The sequence below is a fragment of the Salvelinus sp. IW2-2015 genome, linkage group LG13 (assembly GCF_002910315.2).
Source record: "Salvelinus sp. IW2-2015 linkage group LG13, ASM291031v2, whole genome shotgun sequence".
Lineage (NCBI taxonomy): Eukaryota > Metazoa > Chordata > Actinopteri > Salmoniformes > Salmonidae > Salvelinus > Salvelinus sp. IW2-2015.
In genome coordinates this window covers 14623303-14651138 of record NC_036853.1, presented here as the reverse complement: position 1 = coordinate 14651138, position 27836 = coordinate 14623303, and the positions used below count along the sequence as shown (strand labels likewise).

Here is a 27836-nt window from a genome sequence, read left to right as displayed (position 1 = left end):
ATCATAAAATAGTAATGTGAAGCCTAACCAAATGACTTAGTTTTTCCAATCTTCAAGGATAAATTAGACTATTAATATGGCAGAGGGGTGATGAAAAATGCATTTCATGCCAGCCGGCAATTTGGTTTATGATCCCATTGGGTGAAGAGAATGGCACTTATTCTGTAAAAAAAAAATCTAGGGGTATCGCATTTCCCATCACACGTTCTTGTTTTATAGCACAGTTAAACCCAAATCAATATGGCCTTATCATTGGGCCATTTCTGCAAAGCAGGCGTTTCTCCTCTGTCTCCAGTGACTTTCATCCCATTTTAAAGCTTAGTGGTTTCACACTGTCCAAACCATGAGTACATTTATCTATATGGCAGGAAGAAATCCAGTATCAATGGGCATTTAGAGAACAGTACAAATGATATTGATATTCTCTGGAAGAATAGTTTGTGGAGAGATACGAGTAGCTATAGTATAAACATTACGTGTACCTCCCTAACATAAAGTACTCCCATGCTTCCTGCTTAACTCATGCTCTATGACTTATTTAGGGTTAAGTGCCTTGCTCAAGGGCACAACGACAGAGTTTTCACTTAGTCGGCTCAGGGATTCAAACCAGTAATCTTTTGGTTACTGGCCCAACCACTAGGCTACCTGCCGTCTCATGTCAGACGTTGAAGTCAGATACTGTACCAGGGACAAGGAGCTTAGCTTTGATAGAGTTAATTTAACTTATCATCTTTGGACTCCTGAATGGGCTGAACATAAACTAATAGATATCTCCTTGATAGCTTGTTATGAACAGCTTTGTGCATCTACATTCTTCTGTCTCAACTTTCTCGCTCCCCATGATGAGTGTGACATTTACGAAGGCCTAAAAGTCAATGAAGATACTCACACTCCAAAACTGCCCTTCAAGAGTGAATCTTCCCAAAGCCAGCCATCATATTAGGTTTGTTATAATATGTGTATGATATGCGATACAACCATTAATCAGTTAGATTGTATCTGTAGTGAGATTCATCAGCAAAATCAAACATACTTTTCATTGAGTAACCTTACTCCCAAAGGCTTGCAGTCAGAAATTAAAAGACTGTGGTTGGAATAAATTGTTTGCCTCTGCAATGGCTGTTTTTTAAAACAGGTTAAGAAATCCTTAAGAGTTTATTGACACACCCGTGTGTCAATCTAAGTAACATAATAAAAAAATCCCCGGGCCTACCGAGTGGCGCAGCGATCTAAGGTACTGCATCGCAGTGCTAGAGGCGTCACCACAGACCTGGGTTCAATCCCAGGCTGTATCAAAACCGGCTGTGATCTGGAGTCCCATAGAGCAGAGCATAATTGGCCCAGCGTCGTGCGGGTTAGGGGAGGCTTTGGCCGGGGGGGGGGGGCTTTACTTGGCTCATCGCACTCTAGCGACACCTTGTGGCGGGCCAGGCACCTGCAGACTGACCCTGTTTTCAGTTGAACGGTGTTTCCTCCGACACATTGATGCGGCTGGCTTCGGGTTAAGCAGGCGGGTGTTAAGAAGCGTGGTTTGGCGGGTCATGTTTCAGAGGACGCATGACTCGACCTTCACCTCACTAGTGCGTTGGGGAGTTGCAGTGATGAGACAAGATCAAAACTGGGCAGAAAATAATAATAAAATCCCCATCAATATCCGTCAGTTTAAGCTGCATCTCAATACATATTTAAAAATCCCTTTCAGAGCCAACCAACTAGAGAGCTTGAATAAAAAGGGAAAACAAACAAAGAAATCAATAGTGTTGTTCAGCAGGGCAGTCTGAGGTGCACAGGGCAGTCTGAGGTGCACAGGGCAGTCTGAGGTGGACAGGGCAGTCTGAGGTGCACAGGGCAGTCTGAGGTGCACAGGGCAGTCTGAGGTGCACAGGGCAGTCTGAGGTGCACAGGGCAGAGCTCGTTAGGTGAAAAGGGCAACCCCAGCCCAGAGAGCCCTGTTTCCCATTTCAAACAGCAGCGGAGCAGCTCAGCTCTTGTAATGGAAACAGCTCGCCTGTTGGCCATGTGCATTTCTCATGCTGAGCTGGGATATGATGAGATACTGAAGCACTGGAGCTCCCGCTGACATTTATGTTATTTTAACAGGGAGTCCCATTGAGATCAATGTGATCAAGCGCTCTTTCACAAGGGAGCCCTGCACACAAGTTACATAATACAATAGAATGCAAATATACAAAATTACAAACACACCAAGAAAAACAATCACATTCCTCAGCAAAGAGGTCCTTAATCAACATTTTGAATGGCCTGAGAGGCACCAATACATTCAGATGTAGTGCATTGTTTCCCAACTCAAGTCATCCAGTCCCTCCATCAGCACACATTTTTATTGTAGCCTTTGACAAGCACACCTGATTAAACTTGCCAACTAATCATCAAGCCCTCAGTGAGTTGAATCAGGTGTTTTTGTCTGGGCTACAACATAAATGTGTGCTGTTGGACCGGAGTCCATCCCTGAGATTGGGTATGGTAACTCGTACGTCTAAAGGTTATTAATTATTATGTTTAAGTTATTTTTTATTCATTTCTAGACTTTCCTTCCTTTACTTTCCTTCCTTTACTTTCCTTCCTTTACTTTCCTTCCTTTACTTTCCTTTCTTTACTTTCCTTTCTTTACTTTCCTTCCTTTACATATGACAATTTCATCCTAACAAATAATCGAAATACAAATGTTGCATACTGTACATGGGAGGGCTGCAACGAAATTTGAAGAACAATAAATAAACAGGTAATTAATATTATGAAATGGTAAAGGTGGAGTCATGAATAAATTGGCAGCAATTTCTCATGTACACAATTTGTATAAAAAGACATACAGTATTATTCATTGGTATTTCGATTTTGTATCAATAATTGAGTATCAATACCCATGGTTAATTACATAATATAAATAAGACTTTCCCCCGTTTTCATTCACTCCAAGACAGTAACTTCAAACCTAGCTCATTTTCTTCTTCATATTCCTTTAGCTTTACATTTGTTATATTTTTTTCAAATTTGACAGTAACGAATTATGTTAGGTACAGTTAGGTACAGTTTTCCAAACGAAACACAGCTCATAGGAGAGAAAGCAGATTCAACTGGACAGGGATGGTTGTACTTCATCTCACTATCTCCCTCCATTTCTTGTCATTGGGAAAGCATTAGACAGATGATGGAGATTCTATGGTGTATGGGTCAATCAGACAACCATGTCATCAGCATCTTAATAATGTGGAGTGGCCCTCATCTCACGCTAGTCAGCCTGCGACAAATAGAGTTGAGCAGAGACAGTGGAGCAGGGGATGGGGAAGACCAGGAGTGACTGAGAGAGTTTTAATTAGCAGGCGGCAAACAGAGCACAGACATCACCCTCCAGCCTCCCCTCAGCCTCCCTCAGTCATCCACCCAGAACCACAGGGTCAGCCCTCTGGGCCAACCATGACAGGATCAACACACACTCCCTCTCTGCCATAATCACCCACACAGTCCCATACCCATTAACTATACACACACCGACAGACACTAACGTTTTCTAGGCGAGGAAATTCAAAACAGGGAATCTATAATATAGAGTACAACTCAATAGTGTCTCATGAAACACAAATTAAATTCAACTACTCTCTGATTAGATCTACAATGCATCTTTATAGGCAAGACAGTGTAGCCTAGCAGAGATCTTAGATGACACTAGCAGGGTTGTCTATCACAACGCTCCTGCAAGCAGCAATCAATAATTTGCTATCATCTATAAATCTATAAATGTGTGAGAATGTGTGTCTTTGCATCGGCAGGCATGGGTTGTTATTTCATTCATAATGCCAGTGTCGGAGTTCTACATTGTGAGATAATTCTATCAACTTTGTTAAAGGGAAAGAGAAAAATGTACTGTGTGCTTTCAGAAGGTTGAGATGTTCTGATTCGAGCTGTTGTGGAGGCAGGGAGAATTTCATTATAAAGTTCTGCCTCTGCACACAGACAGACAGATACAAATAAATAGGACTATGTTTCTCTCTCTTGAATTTAAAGAGATTCTCCGGTACTTTTTGTATACTTTTTAGCCAGTAGTTCTGAAAGTAGCGCTCACGAGCCAAAAGTGGACACCGGAAATGGTGTACTACATCACATACTGTATATGCAGATATGTGCACCACATCATTGCTCTGCTGTGTGTGCATCTTGCAAGCTGTCACTCAAATGGCAATGTGCTGAAGCTCATTGGTTAGAACTCAAATTGCTAGGGGCCTGGCCCTAGTGGGGGAAAATGGCATAGCACAACTTCCAGAAAAAAACGTTGCTTTCAAACTAGGGATTTAGTGGCTAATTGAGGTGAATTCTGCTCATATATTATTAATGTGTGAACTACACTGACACATCCAGCCCAAAGCTGGAGGTTTAAAAAATACTTAGAAGTTGCAAAAGTTCCAGAGCATGTCTTTAAGTTCTAAATATTGTGCGAAAAATCATCACAATTCATCAAAGTACATTTTGCTGAATAATCATAGATGCACTGTATATATTTTGATACACTACATGACAAAGTATGTGGACACCTCCTCATTGAACATCTCATTCCAAAATCATGAGCATTAATATGGAGTTTGTCCCCCCCTTTGCTGCTATAACAACCTCCACACTTCTGGGAAGGCTTTCCACTAGATGTTGGAACATTGCTGTGGGGACTTGCTTCCATTCAGCCACAAGAGCATTAGTGAGGTTGGGCTATTAGGCTTGGCTCGCAGTTGGAGTTCCAATTAACTTCAAAGTTGTTCGATGGGGTTGAGGTCAGGGCTCTGTGCAGGCAAATCAAGTTCTTCCAAACTGATCTCGACAATCCATTACTGTATGGACCTCGCTTTGTGCATGGGGGAATTGTCATGCTGAAACAGGAAAGGGCCTTCCCCAAACTGTTGCCACAAAGTTGGAAGCACAGAATTGTCTAGAATGTCATTGTATGCTGCAGCGTTAAGATTTCCCTTCACTGGATCTAAGGGGCCTAGCCCGAACCATGAAAAACAGCTCCAGACTATTATTCCTCCACCACCGAACTTTACAGTTAGCAGTATGATCACCACAGACACAAAGACATAACCATGGCCATGTCAACTATTGAATCACCCAACTCTCTCTTGACAAAGAGATGTCTCACTTTGTACTGGACCATAAGAAAAAAAATGCAGAATGTGTTCCAAACAAACGGGGAGGAGAAAGGCCAGCCAGAGAGGGTACTCACCAGGGAGCTGGTATAGATGGGGTCTGACGTGTCGTCCTGTAGGTAACGGGACAGGCCAAAGTCAGACACCTTACACACCAGGTTGCTGTTGACCAGGATGTTGCGGGCGGCCAGGTCTCTGTGGACGTAGTTCATCTCTGCCAGGTACTTCATGCCCGCCCCGATGCCACGCATCATCCCCACCAGCTGGATCACCGTGAACTGCCCGTCATTTTGCTGCAGGGCAGGGGTTAAAGAGGATGTTATGTCACATTGGAGTTAATGACATAATAAAGTGCCAGATACTTGGGATAATGATACTGTCACGCCCTGACCTTAGTTCCTTGTTTATGTCTCTATTTTGGTTTGGTCAGGGCGTGAGTTGGGGTGGGCATTCTATGTTTTGTTCTATGTTTTGTATTTCTATGTGTTTGGCCTGGTATGGTTCCCAATCAGAGGCAGCTGTCAATCGTTGTCTCTGATTGAGAACCATACTTAGGTAGCCTTTTCCCACCTGTGTTTGTGGGTAGTTGTTTTCTGTTTTGTGTTTTTCACCTTTCAGGACTGTTTCGGTTATTCCCTTTGTTATTTTTGTATTTAGTGTTCAGTGTCAATAAACAAACATGAACACGTACCACGCTGCGCTTTGGTCCTCACCTTCTTCCACCAACAGCCGTTACAGATACTCCCATTATCTCTCCAAAATGTCCTCATTGTATTGGAAATGCAAAGGTACACATTTTAGGTTAAAAAAATCCTCGCACATTTGTTTCTGGAAAAAATTATTGGTGGGGCAGCTTGTGCAAATATTTAGAGTTATTGAGTATTGAGGAAGAGCACCATATATGCCCTTTAACAAATGTTACCAAATTGTAATTCATTGATGTAATAAGTGTTCCACTTGACTTGGGGCCCATGTAAGGAGTGTGTGTGTGTCTGTTAAGCCCCACATTGGATCCATGTCTTTGATCACTCTCTGTCTCTGCTCCTTATCCTCAGCGTGGCTGTTTATTAGTTGCCCCCACCAAGGTGGATAACCCCCTCCCGTGAGGCACGGCAGGTCTGACCCTACGCTGTGGCTTCAGTGGGCACCTCCAACACGCCAAGCAGGGCACTCATTCAACTGTTGTCTTCCTGCGCCAGCAACAGGGGCATGCCAGTGGAAAAACAACCCAGAAATCGATGTCCACGGGAGTTAAGTGCGGTGGCTCGGAAGAGGGCCTGGTGAGGGAGAGGACATCAAAGGGGTGTTCAAAGCCCCGTTTCAAATGAGTCCAGGATCAAAGGGAGGAGGAAGCAGGTTGGAGGAATTAGAAAACTGGGCCACATATTGATTGTGTTCCATGTTTTCTGTTTCCAAGGAGGAAGAAGAAACAGTAAACTGTGCCAGGCTGGCACTTTGAATCAGGGCACTGTGTTAGCTATGCTGCATCAAAGGACTCTGGGTGGAACAATTTCATTTATGCTAATCTCATGAATTATATTACGAAATATTGAAGGTTATTGATAAATATAATACATTTTTGCTCATTCATGCCAAGGTTGTTTATCAGATCTCAATTCCCTGCTATACATTTATCCTCCAGGGAGTTTTAAATCTCAATTTTCATAATCCTTTTAATAATTCATCTCAATAATCATACTTCACTGTTAGTGTGAAACTGTCAAATTACCAATAAAAGCTTTAGCTGATTAATCAATATGATTGATATATGAAACCAAACAGTGGCCCTATAGCTCAACCCAGTGTATAGTCCGATGCAACAGAGCTGAAAGCTGTAGCCGGGGCTGGTGTGCTGACCAGAGGAGGTAAAAAAGGAGGATGCGTTCCAAATGGGCCCCTATTCCCTATAAAGTGCACTATATGCTTTTGACCATGCCCAATAGTAGTGCACTATAAAGGGAATAGGGTGACATTTAGGACACACACAGAATAACAAAGCAGCGCTCACCCTCAGGAAGGAGTCCAGGGCCCCATTCTCCATAAACTCTGTGATAATCATGACTGGCCGACTCTTGGTGACCACGCCCTCCAGTCTGATGATGTTGGGGTGGTCAAACTGGCCCATGATGCTGGCCTCAGACAAGAAGTCTCTTCTCTGCTTCTCCACGTAGCCCGCCTTCAGGGTCTTAATGGCCACGTACAGCTCCCTCTTCCCAGACGGCTTCAGGCGACCCTTATACACCTCTCCAAACTCGCCTGGAGGAAAAGACATGATAAATTACATTATTACAAAGCAAACTATTAGTATGCAAGCTGATATCATGTATTTCACGTCTTATTCTTAAGCAATAAGGCCAGAGGAGATGTGGTATATGCCCAATATACCACGGCTAAGGGCTGTTCTTATGTACGACGCAACGCGGAGTGTTTTGTTTTGTCGTACCGATGGCATATACCATGGCTGTCAGCCAATCAGCATTCAGTGCTTATACCACGGGTATGACAAAACAGTTATTTTTACTGCTCTAACATTGGTAACAGTTTATAATAGCAATAAGACAGCTCAGGGTTTGTGATATACCAAGGCTAAGGGCTGTGTCCAGGCACTCCGCGTTGTGTCATGCGTAAAGGAACAACCCTTAGCAGTGGAATATTGGCCATATACCACACCCCCTTGGGCCTTATAGCTTAAATATAGCACATGTACAATCAAAAGTCCTCATAAAGATAAACACTGTATATGTGACAAACACGGAGATGAAGACAGTGTTACACTCTGGCTCCCTGTGGTACCCATTAACATAGAGCCCAGTTTCAGGGTCATAAGACAAGTTCCAACATGTCAGACACCAGTCAGTGCTAGGATCGTTCTTTTGCTGAATGCATGAATATATCAAGTCAAGTAAAAAAAAAAATCCTGCCAGATAAAATCAGCATGAAATATAGAATAATGGAAAGGAGTCTAGTTACATATTAGCAGTTTTCACTGAGATAGTGGCTAACATTGCCCTCTGTAAAGAGAGCAAGTCTGTTAAGTGGAAATGGTTCTTTCTCTCTAAAAGCAAAACAAATCAGATGGAAAGAGTGGTTTTCAGAAACAGAATATCTGAGGGAAGACCAAATGTCTCAGACAATTCCTTCATCCAACACCCAGATACAGGTAGAGGGGAAGTGGAAAAGAGAATGATAGATTCACAGCTTTCACTGCAGCAGAGGCAGAGAGATTCTCCCCCATGTTACTGAATGTTAGGTTTCCTCTCTTCCCATTCACCTGCACCAATGACCTCCTCAATCTTCACACAGGATACGTCTATCTCTTTGGCAAATTCTCGGACGGCTTCGTTGGGGTCCTCGTAGGTGAAGGGATCGATGTAGATCTTCATCGCTGGCGAGCCAGAGAAGTGGGTGGGGCATGCCATGGGGGAGGGACAGCTGGACATGTCCGGTCTCAGAGAAAGTTCTGGAACAGAGACAGAGAAGGAGTAGAGGTTAGGATGAGCACGAGGAAACAAACAAATGTATCATCAGTAGTGTTGCAAAGGGAGGGTATATTACTAGAGACTAAGTTTGCCAGTAAACTACCAGAATGTTGGTCACTTTAGAGGATTGTATGGCCCTATTGGGTACTTAAGATTATCACAGGTGTCTGTAATTATCTCTGGCCCTCTATGTGACCTTATCACATGTAAAATATATAAAATAATCAAATAAGATTATTTTTAAATAAAAAATTGAATGACAAAGCTGTTAAACCTTATTCTAAATTAGGGCTGTCAAACGATTAAAAATAATTAATTTAGTTAAAGGCATTAGCTAATCTCGATTAATCGCAATTTTAGATTTTGCTCAAATTTGGACCTAAATAGAAAAAAAAATCCATTAGAAAAGCAGTGCATTGAGTTATGGGTTTATTATGTTAAGATTTTAAGGGAAAGAAACACAAAATCTGTATCAGAATGTTTTTAACAGCATTTTCACCATAAACACAAAAGTCACTGTAACATAAAGCTAAATCACATCAAAATCAAATCCTATTTGTCACATGCTTCATAAACAACAGGTGTAGACTATCAGAGAAATGTTTACTTACTGGCCCTTCCCAGCAATGCAGAGAGAATTTTTTTTATAATTACAGAAAAATAATAAGACGAGGAATAAATACACAATGAGTAATAATAACTTGCCTATATACACAGGGTACCAGTACTGAGTCGATGTGCAGGGCTATGACGTACTGTAATTGAGGTAGATATGTACATATTGGTAGGGGTAAAGTGACTAGGCAACAGGATAGATAATAAACAGTAGCAGCAGCGTATGTGATGAGTCAAAAGAGTGCAAAAGGGTCAATGCAGATAGTCTGGGTAGCTACTTGAAAAACTATATTGAACAAAAATATAACCACAACATGTAAAGTTTGGTCCCATTATTCACGAGCTGAAATAAAAGATCCCAGAAATGTTCCATATGCGCAAAAAACGTATTTCTGTCAAGTTTTGTGCACTGTTTTGTTAATATCCCTGTTAATGTGCATTTCTCCTTTGCCAAGATAATCCATCATCACTCTAAAATGTGCAGTTTTATCACACAACACGTTTGTCACACAATCATTTGAGAACAGCCACCCGGACATCTGATGAAACTACGGGTTTGCACAACCGGAGAATTTGTCTACAAACTGTCAGAAACCGTTTCAAGAAAGCTCATCTGCATGCTCGTCATCCTCATCAGGGTCTTGACCTGACTGCAGTTCGGCGTAGTAACCGACTTCAGTGGACAAATGCTTACCTTCAATGGCCACTGACATGCTGAAGTGTGCTCTTCATGGATGAATCCTGGTTTCAACTGTACCGGGCAGATGGCAGACAGCGTAATGTGGGCGAGCAGTTTGCTGATGTCAAGGTTGTGAAGAGTGCACCCCATGGTGGCAGTGATGTTAAGGTATCGGCAGGCATAAGCTACAGACAACGAACAGAATTCCATTTTATCTATGGCAATTTGAATGCACAGAGATACCGTGATGAGATCCTGAGGCCCATTGTTGTGCCATTCATCCGCCGCCATCCCTTCTTGTTTTAGCATGACAATGCATAGCCCCATGTCACAAGGATCTGTACACAATTCCTGGAAGTTGAAAATATCTCAGTTCTTCTAATGCCTGCATATTCACCAGACATCACCCATTTAGCATGTTTGGGATGCTCTTGATTGACAGTGTGTTCCAGGTCCCAGGTCTCACCAGTAAAGCTCCTCCTTATCTCAGCTCATTGGTCACCATAACAACACCCACCCGTAGCACGCGCTCCAGCAGGTATATCTCACTGGTCATTCCCAAAGCCAACACCTCGTTTGGCCGCCTTTCCTTCTAGTTCTCTGCTGCCAATGACTGGAACGAATTGCAAAAATCGCTGAAGTTGGAGACATATCTCCCTCACTAACTTTAAGCATCAGCTATCTGAGCAGCTTACCGATCGCTGCAGCTGTACACAGCCCATCTGTAAATAGCCCATCCAACTACCTACCTCATCCCCGTATTGTTTTTATTTACTTTTTTGCTCTTTTGCACACCAGTATTTCTACTTGTACATCATCATCTGCACATCTATCACTCCAGTGTTAATTTGCTAAATTGTAATTACTTCGCTACTATGGCCTATTTATTGCCTTACCTCCTTACTCCATTTGCACACACTGTATATAGATTTTCCATTGTGTTATTGACTGTACCTTTGTTTATCCCACGTGTAACTATGTGTTGTTGTTTGTGTCACACTGCTTTGCTTTATCTTGGCCAGGTCACAGTTGTAAATGAGAACTTGTTCTCAACTGGCCTACCTGGTTAAATAAAGGTGAAATACAATTTAAAAAATAAAAAATATATGGTGTTCACACCAGATACTGACTGGTTTTCTGATCCACGTCCCTACCATTTTTAAAGGTATCTTTGACCATCAGATTCATATCTGTATTCCCAGTCATGTGAAATCCATAGATTGGGGCCTAATTTATTTATTTCAAATTGACTGATTTCCTTATATGTGACCCGATTCAGGAAACTAGGCGTATGTCACAAGCCAAAACTTCACAGGATAGCTGTTTGAACGCTAAAAAAAAATTGGGGCAAAAATGCCTTCCCAAACATGTGAACTCTCATGTGCCTTAATAACAAACTTGTTAAATTATGAACCTTGTTGGTTAAGCCACAGAAAAAGTCTGCAACCTTCCCACTAGCCTTGATTGGCTGAGATAATGAGTGGGCTGGGCATGCCGAGAGAAGAATTCGAATTGTTCTGCCATATAGAGGGCTTCTGTCTATTTGAGTTCGTTAGTCTGTGTTGGTAATCCTGTCGAACGCAGCTTTTCTTTTTATGTATTGTGTATTGGAGCTGCATAAGTGTTGCTCTCCACTTTCTGGATGATTAAGTTAGCTAATTGTCTTAAGCTAAAGTGCACTGTTAGCTTGCTAGCTAACGTTAGCTGGCTGGCTCCCTAGCTGACGTTATTATTTGTTTCCCAGAGCCGTTTGCTATTCTAGTTAGAGCCTAATGTTAGCTAGCTAACATTGAACCAGGCTGTTTATCTCCCAGCACTGTGGCATTGTTGGCACTGTTCATTGTTGTTTAACTAGCTAACGTTAGCTGGCTGGCTCATTAGCTAACATTATGTGATGTGTGTACAACATCCGTTGAATATGGTCGGTGTCAGTAAGTGTCTGCAAAAAAGCATACTGAAATTGTTGCCAGCAGAGTTGGTTAGGCTGTTTTCATGTAAACAAACAAATCATCGGCCAGAGTGTCAAGTGTGCGCTCCGAGAGCGAAACAAGATGGGTGGGGCTAAAGCTTAAGAGGGTGTGAACGATGCTGAATGGGTGTAGACAAAGAAGAACTCTTGACTAGATACCAAATCAGTCAAAAGTCATTTTCTCAAAAGTGACTTTACAAGTTGATCAACTTTCAAAGCAGAATTACTTTCCCATTGTTCCTCAAATGCAGTGTATGATATACCATTTTGTAGCTCTGAGTCTCTACTTTTATCCAATATCAAAAAGACAATTTCAAATGTAGCTACATAAGACCAAATCCAGGTGGTGAGTCACATATGAACTGTAACTCTTATCTTTGAAATGATTGCATGTTGCATTTTTGTTCAGTGTATTTATCAATCTTACGGCTTGGAGTTAGAAGCTGTTCAGGGTCCTGGTGCTCTCAATTTAAATTTTTAAATTTTTACCTTTATTTAACTAGGCAAGTCAGTTAAGAACAAATTCTTATTTACAATGACGGCCTACACCAGCCAAACCCAGACGACACAGGCCCAATTGTGCACCGCCCTATGGGACTCCCAATCACTGCCGGTTGTGATACAGCCTGGATTCAAACCAGGGTGTCGGTAGTGAGTATTTTCAGCTTCCTGACTGGGAAGAAGCATTGTCATTCCCTCTTCACGACTGTGTTGGTGTGTGTGGAACACAACTAATTCCTTAGTGATGTGGACACAGAGGAACTTGAAGCTCAACAAGATATACAATAAACAGTAACAGCAGTGTATATGATGAGTCAAAAGAGTTCATGCAAAAAGGGTCAATGCAGATAGTCCGGGTAGCTATTGGATAGCTATTTAAAGAGATGGGTGGGGCTAAGTCTTAAGAGGGTGCGAACGATGCTGAATAGGTGTAGACAAAGAAGAGCTCTCCAGTAGGTGTACAAAAACAGTCAAGGGCCATTTTCTCAAAAGTTGGGTTAAAAGTTTATCAACTTGTAACGGTTGCTCTCCTCCTCTTCGTCTGAAGAGGAGAAGCAGGGATCGGACCAATACGCATCGAGGTATTCTGACATAATGAATTTATTGACAAGACGAACACTGACACGATCTACACTTGAATGATACAAAATAACAAAACGACGTAGACTGACCTAAACATGAGAACTTMCATAGACACGAAGAACGCACGAACAGGAACAGACTACATACACGAACGACAACCGAAACAGTCCCGTGTGGTGCGACATACACAGACACGGAAGACAATCACCCACAAACAAACAGTGAGAACATCCTACCTTAATATGGTTCTCAATCAGAGGAAATGTAAAACACCTGCCTCTAATTGAGAACCATATCAGGCAACCCATTTAAACGAACATAGAAACACATAACATAGAATGCCCACCCCAACTCACGCCCTGACCAACTAAACACATACAAAACAAGAGAAAACAGGTCAGGAACGTGACACAACTTTCACAGCAGAAATACTTTCCCATTGTTCCTCAACAGCAGTGTGTCATTTTGTAGCTCTGAGTCAATGCTGTCAGTCACAAATATAATGGTTAAATGTTCAATGTTTGTCACGTTCTGATCTTAGTTCTTTTGTTATGTCTTTGTTTTAGTATGGTCAGGGCGTGAGTTGGGTGGGTTGTCTATGTTCGTTTTTCTATGTTGTGTTTTGCGTTTGGCCTGGTATGGTTCTCAATCAGAGGCAGGTGTCGTTAGTTGTCTCTGATTGAGAATCATACTTAGGTAGCCTTTTTCCACCTGTGTTTCGTGGGTGATTATTTTCTGTTCTGTGTTTTGTATTTTCACCGTTCAGGACTGTTTCGTTTCGTTCTCGTGTTTTGTTGTTTTTGTTCGAGTATTCGTTTTCATTAAAAGAGATAATGAATACTTACCACGCTGCACCTTGGTCCTCCTCTCTTTTTCTCAACGACGAACGTTACAGAATCACCCACCACCAAAGGACCAAGCAGCGTGGTAACGGGCAGCAGCAGCAGCAGCAGCGGCCGAAATCTCAAGACTCCTGGACATGGGAGGAGATTTTGAACGGAGAGGGACCCTGGGCTCAGGCTGGAGAATATCGCCGCCCCAAAGCAGAGCTGGAGGCAGCGAAAGATGAGCGGCGGTGGTATGAGGAGGCAGCACGGCAGCGCGGTTGGAAGCCCGAGAGGCAGTCCCAAAAATGTATTGGGGGGGTGGCACACGGGGAGTGTGGCTAAGTCAGGTAGGAGACCTGAGCCATCTCCCCGTGCTTACAGTGGAGAGAGAGGGACCGGGCAGGCACCGTGTTATGCCGTGAGGCGCACGGTGTCCCCGGTGCGCAGGCATAGCCCGGTGCGGTACATAGCAGCGCCTCGTATCGGCCGGGCTAGAGTGGGCATCGAGCCTGGTGCCATGAAGCCGGCTCAGCGCATCTGGTCTCCAGTGCGTCTCMTCGGGCCGGGGTACATGGCACCAGCCCTACGCATGGTGTCCCCGGTTCGCCAGCCCAGCCCAGTGCGGGCTATTCCACCTCGCTGCACTGGCCTGGCTACGGGGAGCATTCAGCCAGGTAGGGTTGGGCAGGCTCGGTGCTCGAGACCTGCAGTGCGCCTCCACGGTCCGGTCTATCCGGTGCCGCCTCCACGCAGCCAGCCCTCCGGTGGCAGCCCCCGCACCAGGCTGTCTCTCCGTCTCCTCCCTACAGGTGCTCCGCCTGTTCAGTGCTGCCAGAGTCTTCCTCATGCCCAGCGCTGCCAGAGTCTCCCGTCTGTCCTGAGCCGCCCGTCTGTCCTGAGCCACCTGAGCCGCCCGTCGTTCCTGAGCCGCCTGACCGCCCGTCTGTCCTGAGCCGCCTGAGCCGCCCGTCTGTCCTGAGCGCGCTTGAGCCGCCCGTCTGTCCTGAGCCGCCTGAGCCGCCCGTCTGTCCACTGAGCCGCCTGAGCCACCCGTCTGTCCTGAGCCGCCTGAGCCGGCCCGTCTGTCGCTGAGCCGCCTGAGCCGCCCGTCAGTTAGGAGCCGCCTGAGCCGCCCGTCAGTCAGGAGCCGCCTGAGCCGCCCTTCAGTCCAGAGACGCCTGAGCCGCCCTTCAGTCCAGAGGCGCCTGAGCCACCCTTCAGTCCACAGGCGCCTGAGCCGCCCTTCAGTCCGGGGCTGCACCTCAGTTCGGAGCTGCCCCTCTTTGTTATAAACTACAACAATGAACGATGGAGATGAATTGGGTTTTCTGCCCATTTAAGGTACTCCAAAGTCTTTTTCCACTTTTTGATGTCATAAATGTTGGTTTGGTAATATAGTTTCTTCTTATTTCTGTTAAGTTTAGTCACACAAAATGTATGTCAACCAATCAGCTGAGCAGCCTGGTTTGTTTGTGACCTCTTTTGCATAATTTCTTTGAACCATAACATTTTTTAATTAATCATCAATCCAGGGGACTCTAACAGTTCTCAACTTTTAACAGGTGCATACTTGTCAACAATTGGCATGAATATTTTGACTAATACTTCCAGTGCTGCATCTGGATTCACTTCCTCATACACATCAGACCAACATACCTTTTTTACATCTTCAACAAAAGAGTCCTGAGTAAACATTTTGTATGATCTCTTATAAATTACTCTAGGCCCAACCTTTGGCACCTTGGCTTCCTTGTAATTACCACAATGTTATGGTCACTACAGCCAATGGGAACTGATATTGCTTTCGGAGCAAAGCTCTGAAGCATTACTGGAGATATGATCAAAAGTGGATGTCACAGATCCAACACTATTGGTATGCACTCTTGTTGGTTGAGTGATAACCTGGGTCATATCACAGGATTTTAGTCACAGTTAGAAGCTTCCTCTTGAGAGGACAGCTAGTTGCTAAACAGTCAATGTTCAGGTCACCCAGAAAATAAACCTCTCTGTTAACATCACACACACTATCAAGCATTGCACACATACAGTATTATCCAAATACTGACTGTTAGCACTTGGTGGCCTATAGCAGCACACCAAAAGAATAAGCGTTAGATGAGGCAGGTGAACTTGCAACCCCAACACTTCAACAACATTTGATATGAGATCCTCTCTAAGATTTACAGGAATATGGCTCTAAAAAATGTACAGCAACATCTCCCCCATAGGCATTCCTGTCTTTTCTGGAGATGTTATATCATTATATCCCTGGATGGGAGACCAGATGCTGCTGGAAGTGGTGTTGGAGGGCCAGTAGGAGGCACTCTTTCCTCTGGTCTAAAAAAAAATATCCCAATGCCCCAGGGCAGGACACTGCCCTGTGTAGGGTGCCGTCTTTCGGATGGGACGTTAAACGGGTGTCCTGACTCTCTGAGGTCATTAAAGATCCCATGGCACTTATCGTAAGAGTAGGGGTGTTAACCCCGGTGTCCTGGCTAAATTCCCAATCTGGCCCTCAAACCATCATGGTCACCTAATAATCCCCAGTTTACAATTGGCTCATTCATCCCCCTCCTCTCCCCTGTAACTATTCCCCAGGTCGTTGCTGCAAATGAGAACGTGTTCTCAGTCAACTTACCTGGTAAAATAACGGTAAAATAAAAAAATAAATAAAAAATATTGCTACTCATTATATTATCTAAGTGAGTTTCAGAGATGGCCAGTATATGAATGTTATCCGATGTTAGCAAGTTAGTGAATTCATGAGCCTTATTTCTAAGGCTACATACTACATACTTTAGTACGGGCTATTCTTATCCCTTTCCTGGGTAGCTTATCGGAGATAGACATAATGTGGAAATAATAAATAAGTAAAATAAAAGTCAGTCAGTAGTCAGTCAATCTAATAGTCAGTCAATCAGGCACTTGTGAGTGTCACTTGTTGTGTGTGCATGTGTGTGATGTTGGGCTGAAGCTACTGACCCAGAAGCTTGGCTCGCTCACTCTGTCCACCCTCCCTCACAAAAGCCTGAGAAATGAGCTTGTCAAAGCAGATGTAAGCAATGTCCCCACGCTCTTTAGCAGCTTTCATAGCTGGGATAAATTCTTTCCGTCTCTGACGCACAGGTTCTGAGAAGTCCTCATTGAGGAAGATGTTGGTTCCTCTCAAGTTCTTGGCTCTCTCCAGAACAGCCATCTTGTCCTTGAAGCTTAGGAACTTGACCACTATCAGCCTGAGTCTGTAACTTGGGCTGGTTACAGGTTTTCCAGACCTGTGGGTGCGCTCCACCTCAATCTTCCTATGATCCATCTGCAGCTTTTCAGTGATAATCTTTCTCACTTTCTCCTCAGACTCCATCCAGGTCTCATGTGGAGACTCTGATATCCCATCCAAAACAATGTTATTCCTCCTAGATTGTCCCTCTAGACAGTCTGTTTTTCCAGTCATCTGTGATAATGATTCAAAGACAGTGCTGATGTCATCTTGTGTGGACTTACAGTTTGTTGTCATCTTGCTGCAAGTCTCTTTCAGAACATCCACCTCTCCCTGGGAGAATTGTAAACTGGTCTTAAGTTCTTGGACTTCTCTGGTTAGATTGTCCATTATTTTGTTAGTTGTGGCCACCAGTATTTGGACAAAGCTCTCAAAGCTATTTACCTGATGCTGTAACAATTACTTGTAGACATCAAATCAAAGCAAAAACACATTTTATTGGTCGCGTACACATATTTTCTGATCTTTGCAAATTTGTAGGTGCAGCAAAATGCTTTTGTTTCTAGCTCCAACAGTCCAATAAAACCTGGTAATAATAAAAAAATAAAAAAAATACACATAATTTAGATATACAGTTGAAGTCGGAAGTTTATATACACCTTAGCCAAATACATTTAAACTCAATTCTTCACAATTCCTGACATTTAATCTTAGTAAACATTCCCTGTCTTAGGTCAGTTAGGATCACCACTTTATTTTAAGAATGTGAAATGTCAGAATAATAGTAGAGAGAATTATTTATTTCACCTTTTATTTATTTCATACACGTTTACATACACTCAATTAGTATTTGGTTGCATTGCCTATAAATTGTTTAACTTGGGTCAAACGTTTCAGGTAGCCTTCCATAAGTAGCTGGGTGAATTTTGGCCCATTCCACATGACAGAGCTGGTGTAACTGAGTCAGGTTTGTAGGCCTCCTTGCTCGCACACGCTTTTTCAGTTCTGCCCCAAAATGTTCTATAGGATTGAGGTCAAGGCTTTGTGATGGCCACTCCAATACCTTGACTTTGTTGTCTTTAAGCCATTTTGCCACAACTTTGGAAGTATGCTTGGGGTCATTGTCCATTTGGAAGACCAATTTGTGACCAAGCTTTAACTTCCTGACTGATGTCTTGAGATGTTGCTTCAATATATCCACATAATTTTCCTGCCTCATGATGCCATCTATTTTGTGAAAGGCACCAGTCCCTCCTGCAGCAAAGCACGCCCACAACATGATGCTGCACCTCCGTGCTTCACGGTTGGGATGGTGTTCTTCGGCTTGCAAGCCTCCCCCTTTTTCCTCCAAACATGACGATGGTCATTATGGCCAAACAATTCTATTTTTGTTTCATCAGACCAGAGGACATTTCTCCAAAAAGTACGATCTTTGTCCCCATGTGCAGTTGCAAACCGTAGTCTGGCTTTTTTATGGCGGTTTTGGAGCAGTGGCTTCTTCTTGCTGAGCGGCCTTTCAGGTTATGTCAATATAGGATCGTTTAACTGTGGATATAGATACTTTTGTGCCTGTTTCCTCCAGCATCTTCACAAGGTCCTTTGCTGTTGTTCCTGGATTGATTTGCACTTTTCGCACCAAAGTACATTCATCTCTAGGAGACAGAACGCGTCTCCTTCCTGAGCGGTATAACGGCTGCGTCCCATGGTGTTTATACTTGCGTACTATTGTTTGTACAGATGAACGTGGTACCTTCAGGCGTTTGGAAATTGCTCCCAAGGATGAACCGGATGAATTCTTTTTTTTCTGAGGTCTTGGCTGATTTCTTTTTATTTTCCCATGATGTCAAGCAAAGAGGCACTGAGTTTGAAGGTAGGCCTTGAAATACATCCACAGGTACACCTCCAATTGATTCAAACGATGTATATTAGCCTATCAGAAACTTCTAAAGCCATGACATCATTTTCTGGAATTTTCCAAGCTGTTTAAAGACACAGTCAACTTAGTGTAACTTCTGACCCACTGGAATTGTGATACAGTGAAATATAAGTGAAATAATCTGTCTGTAAACAATTGTTAGAAAAATTACTTGTGTCATGCACAAAGTAGACGTCCCAACCGACTTGCCAAAACTATAGTTTGTTAACAAGAAATTTGTGGAGTGGTTGAAAACGAGTTTTAATGACTCCAACCTAATTGTTTGTAAACTTCCGACTTCAACTGTATATATTTTTTTAATAAATAAATATCAGAACGAGCAATGTCAGAGACTGGAATAAAAAAAAGAATATGCATATGATGTATAGAAATATACATATAATGGTGTGTAAATACAGTATGGAGAGTATATGAATAGAAAATATGTGTACAGCAGTAGTGATATAGGATGAACCATAACTAGAATAGCTGTTAGTAGATGACAAATATAGATGAAAACTCTTACGGTAAATAGCATGGTCTGCAGCTTGTCATGAGGTATTCTAACTCAGGCGAGGAAAAACTCTAGACTTCCTTAACATTAGAGATCGCTCACCAGCTATTAACAAAAAGACACACCCCTCCCGTCTTCGTCTTCCCCGAGGCTGACGACCGGTCTTGACGATGTACGGGCAAGCCAGCAAGATGGATAATATATATGTCCTTGTTCAGCCACAACTCTGAGAAACATACAATATTACAGTCCTTCGGGTACCGTTAATAGGATACTCTCGAACGGGGCTCGTTCATTTTTTTTCTCGTTTGCTAATAGAATGGAGGGTAGGGGCGGTTTATTTGCTCACCAACCTCATCAGGTTGCCGGCTCTTTTGCCTCTCTTGTGCCGTCGCTTCCTCTTTTGAGTCTCGCAAATTAGGGCCTGGTCTGGAGTAAGCAGAACGTTCAGAGCTAATGTGTCACGCCCTGGCCTTAGTTTTCTTTGTTTTCTTTATTATTTTAGTTAGGTCAGGGTGTGACATGGGGGATGTGTGTGTGTTTTTGTCTAGTATAGGGTGTTTGTATTGTATAGGGGGTTTTGTAGAGTTCATGGGGTTGTGTTCAGTGTAGGTGTTTATGTATGTCTATGGTTGCCTGGATTGGTTCTCAATCAGAGACAGCTGTCTATCGTTGTCTCTGATTGGGAGCCATATAGGTAGGTTGTGGGTAATTGTCTATGTTTGACGTTAGTAGCTTGTGTCTGCACTTTCGTTTGTAGCTTCACGGTCGTTTGTTGTTTTTGTTTAGTTTGTATTAGTGTTCGTGTTCGTTTCATCTTCTCAAATAAATAGAAGTGGTATCTATATCACGCTGCGCCTTGGTCATCTCTTTCACCTAAAGACGATCGTGACAGAATTACCCACCTTACCAGGACCAAGCAGCGTGATAAGCGGCAGCAGGAGCAGCGCAAGGAGGAATGGCAATGGGAGCAGGTTCTGGACTACACTACGTGGGAGGAGATCGACAGGTGGGCGATCGACCCAGGGAGAATGCCGGAGCCCGCCTGGGATTCTCTGGAGCAGTGTGAGGAGGGATACCGGCCAATGGAGGCAGCACGACGACGCGGTAGGAAGCCCGAGAGTCAAGCCCAAAAATGTCTTGGTGGGGGGGGGCTACAAGGGAGTGTGGCGAAGTCAGGTAGGAGACCTGCGCCAACTCCCCGAGCTTACCGTGGAGAGCGAAAGTACGGGCAGACACCGTGTTATGCGGTAAAGCGTACGGTGTCTCCTGTACGTGTGCATAGCCCGGTGCGGTACATTCCAGCTCCACGTATCGGCCGGGCTAGATTGATGTCTTTCAGATGTCTTTCTCACAACAAAAACTAAGTAAACTTAAACTGGAAACTTTAGCTTTATCTGAATTTTTCCAATTAAGGTACTTGGTTAACTATAGATTTGTCAGATTTCTGCCTCTTTCCATATGTATTCTACAATACAAAATAAAATAATAATGGTACTTTTCAAAGTAAAGGACAATCAGAAGAGTTAACTTGGAACCATCTATTGTGTGTCCTACTGTATGTGAGAGATCAAGGGCTTGGTTCTCAATTGAACGGGGCTTATTCTGACAAAATTGCTTTGAACCAATAGGCGACTCAGGTTTAATAGACAATTAAGTGAATCCACACACACTCAAATTAGAGGATTTACTCAGGCGCTGGGAAAAAGGGGAAAAGGGGACCAGCTCACCAGTGGTGGTCGGTGCCGTTTAAGACGAGTAAGGACGATTATTTATGACCATGGCCTTATTTCTATTACAGCATATTGGCTGATCGTCATTCATATTCCATTCACCCAGCTCAATATAACATTGATAAATTTAGGCTACTAGATGATACAAAAATGTTCCCTATAACCATCAAGGGGTTGCTACAACCTAGCCTATGAATGAAAGTTTGCAATGTAGGTGCACAGGTCGAGAGAAATTTGAGTAATCAAGGTGACGCCTTGCACACTCTTGTATAACACATCAGCGGTCTGTGACCAGGGAAAAAAACTTTCCAAGCCAGACTTTCATATCATAACCGCTACACACAGCCTACATAACTTTCACCATATTAGCTAACGTCATAATCAACATAGCTACTAGAACTAAAGTGTTAGTAAACCCGCTACAATCACGCAGTACAGTGCACAGTCAGCAGGCAGTTTAGCAATTACACCGGCGGGCCCGGTGGCAATACATTTATAAGATCAAAAGCTTACCTTAACTTGGAAGAGATCCCGTGTTGGATAGCCATAGCCAGCCAGCTAACATAGCATTCCTCTCTTTGAGCCCGGTGTTTGGGTAGGCTAATCTATCTTGCTGCATTTGCTAGCTAAGTAAGTGAAAGTGAAAAGAAAATACAAAACACAGCTAGCTCTCGCTCTCTCTTGCTTCTTCTTAATTTCTGAAGAAATTAATTTGTTAAAAACTGATCAACTATTGTCTTTCTCTCTCTTTGAGTCAACTACTCACTACATTTTATGCACTGCAGTGCTAGCCAGCTGTAGCTTATGCTTTCAGTACTAAATTCATTCTTTGATTCTTTGAATGGGTGGACAACATGTCAGTTCATGCTGCAAAATTTGCAAATTTACTGGAAACCTGGTGGTATACGGTCCTATTGCTTTGTGGTTTGAGGAAAACACTTACATTTTGTGAAGGCGGAGATGAGTGGCCGAGACGCTCTCGGACAAGGCAGAGATGAGTGGCCAAGACCGAGGCGCACTTGGACAACAGTGGATGCATCAATTCAGGCTACAAGTATAAGCCTAAAGACAATCGCAGAATGTCATTACAATACATGTAGGTGTTTTGTAGCAGATGTCTTTCTCCATTCATCAAATTGCGGGTGCACAGTGCACTGTTAGGGTATGGAAGCTGGAATTAATTTGTTAGTGGACGAATGTGCACAGGTAAATGATTGTTTGACAATCAGATAAAAATATCATGACTGTTTGTGTTTATGCCACATTAAAATGCATAGCCGGCATGTCCATGGGGCTATGGGAAGCTAAGCTTTCCCTAAAGTAAATTTAATTAAAATGGCCAAATTATATAGCTTAATTAGCTTACTCCTGTCTATACAGAAATAGCCTACATAAAATCATTTAAAATAGGCTACTACACCAGAAAGCATGATATTTGGTCACAGATGATCATTAGCTTCATATAAAAAAGCTGTGTATTGTTATAAATTGCATAGCCTACAGTCGGAAGGGCCCACAATTTAGGCAGTGCCAGTTGCAAATACCAAATATATGTTGTGACCGTCAGTGAAAAGCAGAGACACACAGCCAGGCATATCGCTATATTTAAAAATACAATCAGGGAAAAACTGTTTGGATAGCTAATGGCTATTGCTGTAAAGAGATGACAATGAAAAGACTCAATCTGTCTTTTAGTTATCAAAATTATTAACTTAATTGAGCGAACGGTAGCCTATCTTATTGGCACCAGCGGAGAACATCGGCCATATCCCCGGTTTGTGTGCATATACACTGTCATTGGGTCATTGCCACTTTGGTTTGTTTTTGGACAATAATTTCCTCCTCTAGGTTAGATGGACATCATATTGTATTTGTGTCTCCCCTTTTCGTTGGCCAATTATATGGATTAGACAACATCGTTTTTATTGATCTGTTTGTCAGTGTAAGCAGAGTAGGCTACCCTGTCATTTTTGTAGTATAAAATGTTTTTGTGCGCGCATTTGGGTGTCCTGTGCTAGTAAGAAATTAAATCTACTTTCACCCCTGATTATATGAAGCCCTACCTGCACACGGTCCAAATATTTTCACGCCACATGTGCAGAATCTATTTAAACAGCAAACAGTTAAATAGGTCACACTTTATCTGTATAGTCTTGTATCTGTAGATGCTCTACAGATGGTCATACTATTGTATATTTTATTTTATTCTGTGGCACCATCTTTTTATGGATGGAGGAGAGAAAAATAGATGCCTTTCTAAACACTCTCCACATCTGATCTGAGTGCTTAGAATGTCTAGGAAACAGAATGACAGGTTAATGCTGTTATTCCCAATACAGAGCAAGAAGGAGATGGAGAGGAGATGTCAGAAGGAGGACAAAATCGCCATGACATCTTGTTTTTACTCTTGCTCCCTTGACAAACAAGGAAGCCGAATGAAACCAATCATTTTGTGATTCAGGAATACCTGATTAGGAAAAAGGATGTCCTGATATAAAATAGATGGTTTAATTATAACCTGTCATTTGACTGTAAGCACAGGGCTGTTGGCTACACAGGATCCAATGTTCTTGATGACAATGTACACCGTACTGCTCCAACAGAGAGAGCAAGAGAAGAGGAGTAGTTGAACAGGGCAATAAGACTCTGGGGAAATTCACCCTTAATTAGTCCGGATTCAGAATACATGGCAACAGACTGATCTGTGAAAGGCCAGGGCCGTGTAGGCACTGATTGGCAGAGTGTTATCCAATATCGATCATTTCAGCTGTAAAACGCTGAAACATGTGCATGCTTTAACCCCTATTCCCTGACTACTGGTCTGGTTCAGAACCCACTGTATGTAGAAGAAATCACACTAACCAAATGGAAATAAAAAATACATGTTGAACTGACGTCTGTGCCCAGTTGGTCTGGTGGAGTCACTAGTAGGAGAGTGTGTGGTGGGAGAGAGAGGTTCAGTAGGGTGAGTGTTGTGTGTGTGTGTGGTATGGATGGAATGAGAGCTGTATGCTCACCTCTGCCTGTACTGCAGTGCTGAAGTTTGTCGCTGTATATAGTTTCCTTCATGTACGCTCTCTTCCTGCAGCAAAGAATCAGCAAAAGACAGTCATGTAACTATATTTGTGACGACCCTCCCACTCTGTCTGCCGTATTCTCTCTTTGTTCTTGTTTCCTTATTAGGATGCCGGTGGGCGGAGTTGGGAGGAGACTCTCTCCATGCAGACACCTTTATAGATTTGGTTGTGTTTCTTGGTGTTTTTTTGGTTGGTTGCTTTAGCATCTTTCAACACCCTGCATTATCACATTCATGCATGCAAAACACTCACTTACACTACTGATTACTGATTACACACATCATTGTATATTATACAGAGTTACTTTATTTAATAAATATATATTTTGTTACTCCTTATCTCCACGTGGTCTCCCTTTTGTTACGGGCTTTGAGCCGGTTCGTGACATATTTGACAATATAACTGCACTGTATTAAAGCTAAAGTCCTTAATTGAAACAACAACAAAGTTGTCATCCCGTCTCTGATTTGGTAAAAAGCTGATGGGTGGGCCTGGAGAATTGTAACCACTCTTATATTCATACACAGACCTATGGATGCAAAGACGGATATCAAAATGATAGTTTTAACCGTGTTTTGAGGCTATACAGTGTTTGTTTACATTTACATGGTTTACAAAGATTGGAGTAAAACAAGCTTCTATTTTCGGTTCTGACGGGACACGACAGTTAAATTAAGCCCATGAGGTATTTCTAGGTTATGTTCTTCAAGAGTCAATATCATTAATATATATATCCAAAATTGGATGTATCAACTAAGGATTATATCTTTAAACATTTAATACCTGAGATGCATACAGTAATGGTTGAACATATCCCTTGTAAACACCAGGTATGAACAGTGACTATAGTCGTAGCATCTTCATTTGATCACTTTTGTTGTTGAGAATTTTCCTGTGTGGCAGGAAATGCAGAAGAGCTTTTTGATTTACATGAATTCACTGAAGACCTGCACTAACACATGGTTATATTAACAGTGTTGCACTTTTCATGTAGCCTACTTTTGCACAGTTAATAGCCTAACCACCGATCAAGCAACATTGTGGACTAATATAAACATTCAAATCCTGTTGTTGCAGGATGATTTTGCTACAACAATACTGGTCAAATCAAGATCCTACATCTGTAAATGCTTGTTACCTGCTGCAGACGATGGAGATGGCCACCAAGGACACCAGGAAGACCACTCCTGCAGCCGCTGAGCCTGCAATCAGAGGCAGCTGCTCCCTTAGCTCTGATTTATACTCATCTGCACACCACACACAGACAGACAGAGAAAGCGAGAGAGAAAGTTGAGGGTGACATAACAGATAAGGGAGAGGAGAAGAGAGGAAAGAGGAGAAGCCTTTACTAGCTCTGTGTGACTGTGGGGAATACACGGACGTGTGGGTTAGTATCTGTGCAGACAGTCTCTCAGAGTTGACACGTTGCTTCCTGACACAGCTAATCCCCTAACACACTCAATAGGAGTCAGAAAAACGCCTGCTAATCTCATCACAAATGTTGTATTACGTGTCAGAGGGAGAGTTGAGAAGTAAACAGAAAAATTCATATCTATGGATCGGATTTAAAAGGATGTGTAGCTGTTCTGTCAATTCCAACTGAAACATACATTCTCCAGTATTGATCTATATTCATTCATATGTCGATGCATATTGTGTTTTGAATGAACAGCATCACTTTTCATATTCTGCTGATATCATATGCAGGGTTCTCCCCAAAGAATGTAAGAGTGGTGCTGCGTCACCTTGTGGACGGCTGTGCCACTATGTAAAAAATAATATATCATTAAAAGAAAAACATGTTTTAACTTTATTTGTTATCATTCATGCTCTAGATTGCAGGAAATGGGGATTACAAAAACTCAGAGACAAAAACCTCTGAGTTCAAAAGGGCACCGCCCCGCGACGGGATCTCTCCCATGGCCGTACTCAGCAGTACCACCTTGTTAAAAAAAACCTGGGGAGAACCCTGATATGGGTTATAGTTGTATAATATTTTGTGGGTGCAGAATTTGCATAAAAGTCTTATTTTTGTTAACTTTTTATTGGGTTATTGTCTCTGACCATGACCGGAAAACTTTTCGAAGATTGATGACTCAACTATTTGGGGGGAAACGGATGCTGCTGCAACCCCAAGTCTTCCGCAGGCACTGCTGCTAAAGATCCCTGTTAATAAGCTACTCCACACTGTGAGCAGGCAGGAGCTCTCTGTTGGCTGTTTTCCTACACTACATTATGCAGCTGTGCCACTCACTATGGCTAACACCTCAAGTGTGCCATTTCCTCAAACAAATGGAAGTAGTCAGATGGTAGGGGTAGAAAACCCTTACAGTTCCTCTCCTGAACAGTAACTCACAGCCTTCTCTATCTCTTGAAACAAGTAGCCTACCTATTCTCAACTCAGAGAGCAGAGGCAGGGGATTGGTCCCCATCGTTTACGGGCTACTCTGTTTGCACCCCTGGAGCTCTCCAGTTACATGCCACACCCAGTGACCTTTGACCCTGCCCACCTGCATCTCCTCAGGGCATCTGTGGCGGCAGGTAGCCTAGTGGTTAGAGTGTTGTGCCAGTAACCGAAAGGTTGATAGATCGAATCCCTGAGCTGACAAGTTAAAAATCTGTCGTTCTGCCCCTGAACAAGGAAGTTCACCCACTGTTCCTAGGCCATCATTGTAAATAAGAATTTGTTCTTAAACTGACTTGCCTAATTAAATAAAGGTTAAATAAAAAGTCTGTCCAATAGGCAGGTGGGACCAGGACAAGTCTCAGTCTTCAGCAAGCATTGGCAGAGTGAGAAGCATAAACCTCTGCCCTGGGCAACAACCCATGGACCAATTCTCTTGCAGCCCTAGACTCTCCCAACACACGCTAGTGTTAGTGCGTCACTGACCTATGTACTGTACGTGCACTGTACTGGGATAGGGCACTTTATGTCTGGTTGTACTGTAAGCTTGTATGCAACTATCTGATAGCCAACCATAGGCCGCTAGGCAACTATATCTAAAGCGGCACCTTTATCGGAGGCCACCACCAGTAGGTGGCGCTCTTTTTCAGTAGGAAACACTTTAATCCGGACGCAGGATAGTTTTGGAATATGTACTGAATGTTACAAATAAATCCTAATATCAAGGGAATATGTCTTTCAGGAAATATATTCACCATCTGCTCTGCGTCGACATATCTGTATTGCAGTAATACCCAGTTAGCTGGGAAATGTTTGAATTTATTACTATACTATATTCAACCTCCCACACCAAGTCCACAGACACAAAGACCCACATGGCATAACACCACAACACACACAAGAGAGAGATGGTACAGGTCGTGCAGGACGGTGGCAGGCTCGGTAAATACAGCAGCAAGCAGTTCTTCCAAACCTGACAGATGGTAGGTTCTGTGTGTTTGTGTGTGTGTTTTGTGTTTGTGTGTGTGTGTGTGTGGTGTGTGTGTGTGGTGTGTGTGTGTGTGTGTGTGTGTGTGTGTGTGTGTGTGTGGTGTGTGGTGTGGGTGTGTGTGTGTGGTGTGTGTGTGTGTGTGTGTGTGTGTGTGTGTGTGTGAGTCCATGGGTGACACATCATGGC

General features: G+C 43.0%; 1 protein-coding gene across 1 annotated transcript in view; it reads right to left on the bottom strand.

The window, feature by feature from the left end:
- LOC111971844 (ephrin type-B receptor 1) overlaps positions 1-27836 on the bottom strand; it is a 170218-nt gene that overhangs the window by 25105 nt on the left and 117277 nt on the right. The window contains exons 8-12 of the mRNA XM_070446360.1: positions 25394-25502; positions 24196-24260; positions 8422-8610; positions 7159-7406; positions 5228-5443 (exon numbers count right to left, since the gene is read on the bottom strand). Of these exons, the coding sequence (XP_070302461.1) occupies positions 5228-5443; positions 7159-7406; positions 8422-8610; positions 24196-24260; positions 25394-25502 (827 nt within the window). The remainder of the gene's footprint in view (positions 1-5227; positions 5444-7158; positions 7407-8421; positions 8611-24195; positions 24261-25393; positions 25503-27836) is intronic.